The sequence below is a fragment of the Macrobrachium nipponense genome, chromosome 6 (assembly GCF_015104395.2).
Source record: "Macrobrachium nipponense isolate FS-2020 chromosome 6, ASM1510439v2, whole genome shotgun sequence".
In the NCBI taxonomy this organism is placed as follows: Eukaryota; Metazoa; Arthropoda; class Malacostraca; order Decapoda; family Palaemonidae; genus Macrobrachium; species Macrobrachium nipponense.
The window spans coordinates 82,024,987-82,035,270 of NC_061108.1; the positions used below are offsets into that span (position 1 = coordinate 82,024,987).

The window sequence follows — 10,284 nt, forward strand, 5'->3', positions numbered from 1 at the left end:
ATTTATAGTTCCCTTTCGGTGAATATCTACGTAGAGAATTCGATATTAAATGGTATTTGTGGCTTAATATTTGCCAGCTTAAAAAAGTCACTTGTCGGCAAATGACAAAATGATCATAAAACAACCAAATGTTACAGACTTACCACCTATAAGGGAGGAAATAGGGTGGTTTCGATTTTAAGTACCAAACGTGATTTCGACAGGCATGTGTACTGCGGAGTCAATATGGGACAGGTGCGTCTCCTCTGCTTCGAACCCGGAACTCATCTTTCCGAATCCTGGGCTCTGCAAATGCGCTTATCATACATAATTGCCTCTGTGCATTAGTTATAGTTATCCCTAGGATATAGTGAATTCAGTATTAAGCGGGTATTTATACCGTTTATTTACAGCAGCACACATACATTATATATATATAGTATATATTATATATAATATATATATATATATGATATATATATATATATATATATATATACATAACTATATAGATATATATATATATATATGTATATATATATATATAGATATATATATATATCTATATATATATATATATATATATATATATATATATACACGATTTATATTTTATAATAATAAAATTCACTGAACTCAATGGCTTTTATGTTGTCGATAATCTGTTTTGTTACTTCTTATTTCTTTACTTATTGTTTTCCTCTGTGACTATAAGCTCTTGGTATGGAGTTACATAAACTATTACCTCCATCGATGTACTGTTGCACTCATCACATTTATCGCAACAGCCGTTACGTCGCTGCATTGCGATTTTCTCAGACGAGCCAAACTACAGATGGGTTAGCGGGGTTGTTTACGTGCCTAGTTCTAGTATGGGGCACGTCAAGACAAACTATAGTATCGATTTCATATTAGAGTTGCAATATATATGTTATATATTAAATTAGTATATACACGTGTATATTTGTGCGTGGGTACGCATGCGAATATAAGGGGTTTCCATTTGTATTACATGAATTTACAATATGGTGACAAAAACAATCATTGTTTATGAAGTTACACGCCAGAACACTTTTTCAGTTTTCAAAAATAGTAACTGATGAGGAAAGACTGAATCTTTTAGTTTTAAAAAACAACAAATGATAAGGAAAGACTGATCAATTTAGTTTTTAAAAACAACAAATGATAAGGAAAGACTGATCAATTTAGTTTTCAAAAACAACAAATGATAAGGAAAGACTGATCCTTTTAGTTTTCAAAAACAACAAATGATAAGGAAAGACTGATCATTTTAGTTTTCAAAAACAACAAATGATAAGGAAAGACTGATCCTTTTAGTTTTCAAAAACAACAAATGATAAGGAAAGACTGATCAATTTAGTTTTCAAAAACTACAAATGATAAGGAAAGACTGATCAATTTAGTTTTTTAGAAACAACAAATGATAAGGAAAGACTGATCAATTCAGTTTTCAAAAACAACAAATGATAAGGAAAGACTGATAAATTTAGTTTTCAAAAAACAACAAATGATAAGGAAAGACTGATCCTTTTAGTTTCCAAAAACAACAAAGGATAAGGAAAGACTGATAAATTTAGTTTTATATAAAACAACAAATGATAAGGAAAGACTGATCAATTTAGTTTTTAAAAACAACAAATAATAAGGAAAGACTGATCCTTTTAGTTTTCAAAAACAGCAAATGATAAGGAAAAACTGACCAATTTAGTTTTCAAAAAACTAAAGCAAATGATAAGGAAAGACTGACCTTTTTTTTAGTTTCAAAAAACAAAAAAAACAACTGATAAGGAAAGAATGATCCCCCTTTAGTTTTCAAAAACAACAAATGATAGTCAAAAGACTGATAAATTTAGTTTTCAAAAACAACAAATGATAAGGAAAGACTGATCCTTTTAGTTTTCAAAAACAACAAATGATAAGGAAAGACTGATCAATTTAGTTTTCAAAAACAACAAATGATAAGGAAAGACTGATCCTTTTAGTTTTCAAAAACAACAAATGATAAGGAAAAACTGACCAATTTAGTTTTCAAAAACAACAAATGATAAGGAAAGACTGATCCTTTTAGTTTTCAAAAAACAACAAATGATAAGGAAGACTAGTAATTTATTTTTAAAACAACATGGAAAGACTGATCAATTTAGCTTTTAAAAACACAAATTTTATAAGAAAGACTGATCTTTTAAAGTCACAAGGCAAATGATAGACTGAGTTTTCTGATAAGGAAAGCTGATTTTCAAACAACAAATGATAGGAAAGACTGACAATTTTAGTTTTCAAAAACAACAAATGTAAGGGAAAGACTGGATCCTTTTAGTTTTCAAAAACAACAAATGATAAGGAAGACTGGGGATCAATTTATTTTCAAAAAGCACATATGATAAGGAAAAGACTGTCCTTTCAGTTTTCAAAAACAACAAATGATAGAGGAAAAACTGACCTTTAGTTTTCAAAAACACAAATGATAGGAAGACTGATCATTTAAGTTTTTCAAAAACAACAAATGTAAGGAAAGACTGATCAATTTGTTTTCAAAAACAACAAATGATAAGGAAAAACTGCACCAATTTAGTTTTCAAAAACAACAATTGATAAGGAAAGACTATCAATTTAGGTTTGTTCAAAAACAACCAAATGATCTGGAAAGGCTTGATCCTTTAGTTTTTCAAAACACAACTGATAAGTAAAGACTGATCATTTAGTTTCAAAACCCAAATGATAATGGAACAGACTGATCCTTTTAAGTTTTCAAAAACCACAATGATAATGAAAGACTGATCAATTTAGTTTTCCAAAACAACAAATGATAAGGAAAGACTGATCCTTTTAGTTTTTCAAAACCAGAAATGAAAGTACAAGACTGATCAATTTAAGTTTTCAAAAACCACAAATGATAAAGGAAATACTGATCAATTTATTTTTTTTATATAAAACACAAATGAATAAAGGAAAGACTGTCATTTTAGTTTTCAAAAACAAAATGATAAGAAAGAACTGATCCTTTTAGTTTTCAAAACAACAAATGATAATGAAGACTGATCAAATTTTAGTTTTCAAAACAACAATGATAAGGACAGACTGATCCTTTAGTTTTTCACAACAACAAAATGAATAAGGAAAGACTGATCATTTAGTTTTTCAACAACAACAAATGATAGGGAAGGACTGATCTTTTTAGTTTTCAAAACAACAATGATAAGGAAAGACTGACAATTATTTTCAAAACCAACAATTGATTAGGAAAAGCCTGATCCCTTTTATTTTCAAAAACAACAAGATGAGGAAAGCTGATCAATTAGTTTTCACAAACAACAAATGTAGGGAAAGACTGATCCTTTAGTTTTCAAAACACTCAGCCAAATTATAATGAAAGACTGATCAATTAGTTTTCAAAACAACAAATGATAAGGAAAGACTGATCCTTTTCGTTTTCAAAAAACAACAACAAATGATAAGGTAACAGACTTGATCAAATTTAGTTTTCAAAAACAACAAATGAAAATGAAGGAAAAGACTGTTATGCCAATTTTAGTTTTAATCAAAAACAACAAATGATAAGGAAAAAGCTGATCCAATTTTAGTTTTTTCAAAAACAAAGCAATTGATCAAGGACAAAGACTGATCCTTTTTAGTTTTCAAAAAACAACAAATGATAAGGAAAGAACTGATCCAATTTTAGTTTTCGCAAAAACAACAAAGTGATAACAAAGGAAAAACTGACGCCAATTTTAGTTTTCAAAAACAGAACCCCAATGATAAGGAAGACTGATCAAATTTAGTTTTCAAAAACAACAAATGTAGGGAAGGAAAACTGAATCCTTTTAAAGTTTTCCAAAAACAAAATGATAAGGCAAAGACTGATCAATTTAGTTTTCCAAAAACAACGAAATGATAAGGAACAAAGACTGATCCTTTTAGTTGTTCAAAAACAAACAAATGATAAGGAAAGACTGATCCAATTTGTTTCAAAACAACAACTGATAGGGAGACTGTGATCCTTTTAGTTTTCAAAAACAACAAATTGCTAGGAAAGACTGATCAATTTTTAGTTTTCAAAAACAACAATGATAAGGAAAGACTGATCCCTTTTAGTTTCCAAAAACAACAATGAATTTAAGGAAAGACTGATTTTCAATTTAAAAGTTTTTTTCAAAACACAAATGATCAGGGAAAGACTGATCCTTTTAAGTTTTCAAAAAACCAACAATGATAAGGAAAGACTGTCAATTTAGTTTTATATAAAACAACAAAATGATTAAGAGAAAACTGATCAATTTTAGTTTTCAAAACAACAAATATAAGGAAAGATCACTGATCCTTTTAGTTTCAAAAAACAACAAATGATAAGGAAAGACTGATCAATTTAGTTTTCAAAAACAACCAAATGATAAGGAAAGACTGACCTTTTAGTTTCAAAAAACAAACAAATGATAAGGAAGACTGAATCAATTTTATTTTTCAAAAAAACAAATGATTAGGGAAAGACTTGATTCCTTTAGTTTTCAAAAACAACAAATGATAAGGAAAGACTGATTCAATTTAGTTTTTCAAAAAACAACAAATGAAAGGAAAACTGATCCTTTTTAGCTTTTCAAAACAACAAAATGATTAGGAAAGACTGATCAATTTAGTTTTCAAAAAACAACAAATTGATAGGGAAGACTGATCCCTTTAGTTTCAAAAAACAACAAATTGATAAGGAAAAGACTGATCAATTTAGTTTCAAAAACAACAAAAAATGATAAGGAAAGACTGATCCTTCTTAGTTTCAAAAACAAACAAATGATTAAGGAAAGACTGATTCAATTTAGTTTTCCAAAACACAAAATGATAGGGAAAGACTGATCCTTTTAGTTTTTCAAAAACAACAAATGATAAGGAAAGACTGATCAATTTAGTTTCAAAAACAACCAAATTGATAAGGATAAGACTGATCCTTTTAGTATTTCAAAAACACACAATGATAAGGAAAGACTAATCAATTTTGTTTTTTTTTCCAAAAAACAAAAACAACAAATGATAAGGAAAGACTGATCAATTTAGTTTTCAAAAACAACAAATGATAAGGAAAGACCTGATAAATTTAGGTTTATATAAACAAAAAATGAACAAGGAAAGACTGATCAATTTAGTTTTTGTCAGAAACAAACAAATGATAAGGAAAGACTGATCAATTTAGTTTTCAGAAACAACAAATGATAAGGAAACACTGATCCTTTTAGTTTTGTTTTCAAAAAACCAACAACTAAGGAAAGACTGATCCTTTTAGTTTTCAAAAACAACAAATGATAAGGAAAGGCTGATCAATTTAGTTTTCAAAAACAAAACTGATAAAGAAAGAGTGATCAATTAAATTTTTTTTCAAAAACAACAATTGATAAGGAAGACTGATTAATTTAGTTTTCAAAAATACAAGCAAATTGATATGAGGAATAGAGTGATCAGTTTTATATTTCAAAAACAACAAATGATAAGAAAGGACTGTCCTTTTAGTTTTCAAAAACAACAAATGATAGGAAAGACTGATCCTTTGTTTCAAAAAACAGACAACTGAAAGGAAGACTGATCCTTTTAGTTTTCAAAAAAAAAATGATAAGGGAAAGGGGATCAATTTTAGTTTTTTCAAAACAGCAGACTGATACGGAAAGACTGATTAATTTAGTTTTCAAAAACAACCACTGGTGAGGAAAAACAGAGCCAACTGGAACTTTCTCTAAATCCGACGACGAGCTTTAAAGGAGGAAAACCAGCTGAAAAGGTCTCTCTCACGGCTGGGCACGAAGGCTGCCCAGTCATAGAGCTGTACTACACGTCAACGGAAAAGCTCGGAGGATACAAAAGCTGTTGTTATAGAATCATGTTTAAAGTTACGTGTAAACTGTGCTTACTAATGCTATCGGTGGGGCAAACACTGAAAGATATATTGGCAACTAGGCTGGCTCATGATGTTTTCATGAAGATATTGAAGATGACTTTTCTTTGGTGATTTTCTGGTATGTCCTGCAGGTGAGCGTTAAAAGAATCTATGAAAAATGCTTAGAAGAATATTGATTTTCTATTATATCTAGAACAAACCACGACAGAAAATTTTTACTGCAGAACAGAAATTTATTATCCTAAAACCCTAAAACGTTGTATAACCTAAGGTTTAAAAGAAAAAAGAAATGGAAAATAAGATGCATAATCAAGTATAAGAATAGCAACTTCACTATGAAAAAAATCTCCAACAAAATCAATGAAAACCACACAATATCGTAAAAATGTGATCGCATCATTATCCACAGCAATGGCTTCCCAGTTCTGCTGTTAATCGTGCAGGTCCCTTTGCTACTAGTGGTGTCAGTGATCACTTGATTTCATTGTATCTCCTCTGACTAATGTATACGCTTCCATTCGATGTTGATATTATGATTACATAATACAATTCTGTTCAAATAATATTATTGCTGTACATGACTCATTAAAAAGACTAATCATATAAAGTAAGTTGAATTTTTGTAGAAACGACAGTGAAACATAGCAGAGGAGGGTATAAGAATACAAGGACTGGACGTGTTAACGAATATACTGTTGTGAGCAAATACTATTGCAGTATTTCATCTAGTTCAGGGAAAATGGAAAGATGTGACGAATACTAACATTAACTGATAAATGTAACAAATGTTATGCCATTAACTTCCGCCCATATCACTTGGCCAATGTATAATAAGTTACCTGTGTTCTACCCAGTCATTTGTTTTCAACCTTTTCGTAATTCATATACACCTTACTTAGCTGTGTCATTCGCGCTCTCATAGCTGTACTGCTGCTTTTGGTTTGTAATCTTACCCGCCACTAATGTGTTTCCATCTTTCAGTCTATACTCACACACACACACACACACACACACACACACACACACACACACATATATATATATATATATATATATATATGTGTGTGTGTGTGTGTGTGTGTATATATACACATATATATGTATATATATGGTCTAATAAGTATTATTTGTATGATGTATCTGTTATTGTTATATACATATATATATATATATTATATATATTTAAATATTATATTATATATATATTAATATTATTATTATATTAATTTATATATCTATATAATCTATTATCTATATATATATATATAGCCTATATATATATGAAATTTATTTATTGGTCTATCTTACTAGATATGTGTACTTTGAATAGCAACGATGATCTCTCAACTTCTTGACTCCCTAATCACTAACAGCTTCGAATCTGAGCTAAAATCACACGTAGAAACTTGTACCCTCATGAGTGTGATTTGAAAAATCCCAGAAAAGGAATGACCACAGAAGGTTTTAGCCCCAGTTTTCAACAGGTGTTGTATGTAGGTGTGATATTGTCCCGTGGATGTGCCGAGGTCATTTGACATACCCTTATGACAATGACGCCAAGTACTGCCCAGACAACCTTTCACTACTTAGGCTTCTGAAGGTTTTCAGCAAATCTTTTAGGATGAATCTACTGGCTCATTCCCTTCTTCTATCTGCTTGCAATCCACTACAGTCGACTAATAATCACGTATGTAATTCACCGCTTAAGTCCAAAGAAACATAATAAGATTTATCCGGATGATCAAAATCTCATTATCTACCATTCACCAACTTAGCTACCCAGAGATTGATATTATGATGAATGCACATGCCCTTTTCCCTTTATTATGATTAATACAGGGATGCATTCCTTTACAGAAAACCTTCAAAAGATCAATTTCTGCATATACCTAATGATATTCACTTCCAAATTTCCCTCTTAAAAAACAATTTCGAGCTATTTTATTGGCCTCTGCAGTATCTCTTTAATATCACCAGTAACTACATCATTTCTTGCCACCACTTACTCGAAACCTCATAAACATTCACCATGAAACCTGTCCTGCTAATCAATGATGATGTCTTAATTTATCAGAAAAAAACATTTCTATACATATTCCTAGATATAATCCAGTCTTATCACTTCTAACAATTAAGAGGCAAGAATTGTGTCCTCTTCATAGTGACACTTGGTTATGAAATAAGAGTTGGAATTCATTGGAAATTTTCCTTTTATGAGAGCTTGTTATACTTATTATATAGTTTTTTTACTTTCAGGCGTATTACTTTCAAACAAATTTCGTGTGCAGTCTTACAATTCTTTCATGTTTCCCGGCAGATAGCGACAACATTGACGGAAGAAGACTCCCGTTACGCAGACCTCATCTCTTTGCCTGGTAATGATTCCAGAGTGATCAAAGTTGTACGGGAGAAATACCTAACACCTCCATCGCCTCTTCCATACAATATGTCAACAGATCCTGCGTACAATAACTACAGCAGAAGTGCTTCCTGGAATTATATCAATCATTACGTAAAGCAACTTTTCGCAGATCAAAAAAATGGTTTCTTTGTGGAAGCAGGAGCTCTCGACGGAGAATTCCTTTCCAACAGCTTGTGGCTTGAGCAATCCCTACGATGGCCCGGGCTTCTTATTGAGCCAGACAAAGCGAATTACCTCCAGATGCTGCAAAAGCACAGGCGGGCTTGGACGTCAAATTCATGTTTGTCACCAACTATCTTCTCTAGGGAAGCCGTCCTCGTTGCGGTTACAATGAACGAAATTTATCCAGGGATTCCTTGGTACTACAGAGGCTCTTCACATGAACTTGGTATAACGCTGTCACCAAGATACGACGGCTTCTTCGAGGCGGCCGAGGAGTCCTATTTCCTGGTGCAGTGCTTCCCTCTGGCGTCTTACCTGTGGGCTTTGAACATCACTACAGTCGACTTCTTATCTCTGGACATCCAAGGGAGCGAGAAGGGAGTGCTGACGTCTTTTCCTTGGCGTGACATCACTGTCAGAGTCATCGTTGCTGAATTTTCTGCTGAAGATGAGGAAGTTATTGAGTTTATGGCAGCCAATGGATACTTGTGGCTGAATTCAAAAGAAAGAGTATACGATGAAGAATTCATTTTCGTTAGAAAAGAAGAACTGATAGGTCGTAACATCACTTATTTTAGTAACACTCTGTAGTTAGATGTCAGCGTTTTTACTCCTTGGATAATATCTAGGAGTGTGATTGACAAATTCATAATTTGTTATTAAATCACAGATATCCACAGACGAAGCAATGTGAATCATTCTTGTCCTTTTTAACGTTTAATTTGGTACTTTTACTAAGATGTCCGTCAAACTCGATGGCTAACAAATAATTTTCAGAGTAGTATCTGTTTCTGTGAGCGATAAGCTTCTCAAACTACGATGACAACTGAACCCATGCTGAGGATTATTCAGAGTATGAATTATGCACTTGATGAACGTTCCATGATATTACGATTTATTGGTGTTTACTAAAGGCCGCCACTAACATTCAGTTATACCTGCAGGCAAACCTGAACGTTAATGAGAACTACCTCACAGTTTTTCCAGCCTGCGCAGGCCCACATCGCTTCCTGTCCTAGCGGGAAGAGTGTTTTAGTTAGAAACAAAAGTACTGAGCTTTATTGAGTTTACAAGTGGCAATACTTAAGTTAACGTTGTATCAAATTTACTTGCTTTTACTTTTCTGTAAAAGAAAACTATTGAGATGGCTATTTGTCTGTCCGTCCGCACTATTCTGTCCGCCCTCAAATCTTAAAAATTCCCATATTCCCTTTGAGGGGTGGTCCAGCAATGGTTTACCCTTTCAGTTTGCAACAAATGTTTTTGGATGAGTTTGCTAAATCCATTCCCTTTATCTAATGGCTGTGACCCACTGTGGCAACAGGTTACCTGTAATCAAAGGCCTCCGTACTGTCAGTTTTGAGGCCAAGTGCTACATAACCTCCTTCAGGAATACAGAAATGAATATGATGGTTTCAACAGATCAATGCGTTTGGCGCTCATTTAACTGATTATTTTCTTTTTAACGTGATCGGTGCCCAATATTTTTTTTTATCTGTCTGACAAAAGTCAAATGCATGTTTTCATAATAATAAACGAGAAAAGCTTAGGATATCTACAGAGCTGTCTTGGACTCTTTTTCTTCTCTACCATCAGGGCCTCTGAAGAAACGTCCTGGCCTGAGAAGTATGCTTAGCATTTTTCTAAACTATATTTGTTATATCTTAAAATCTTGTCATTCTAAAAGGCTAGAATTTTCGTTTCCCATACTTGTTAAACACCCCCCCCCCCCCTCTCTCTCTCTCTCTCTCTTGTATATATATATATATATATATATATATATATATATCTATATATATAGATATATATATATATATATATATAT

The 10,284-nt window shown here is 32.0% G+C and overlaps 1 protein-coding gene across 1 annotated transcript; it reads left to right on the forward strand.

The window, feature by feature from the left end:
• The first annotated feature begins 225 nt into the window (after positions 1-225).
• Positions 226-9,050, forward strand: LOC135216571 (protein Star-like). The gene is made up of 2 exons (XM_064251947.1): positions 226-234; positions 8,193-9,050. The coding sequence occupies exons 1-2, from the start codon at positions 226-228 to the stop codon at positions 9,048-9,050; spliced, it is 867 nt and encodes a 288-aa protein (XP_064108017.1).
• Positions 9,051-10,284: the final 1,234 nt, after the last annotated feature.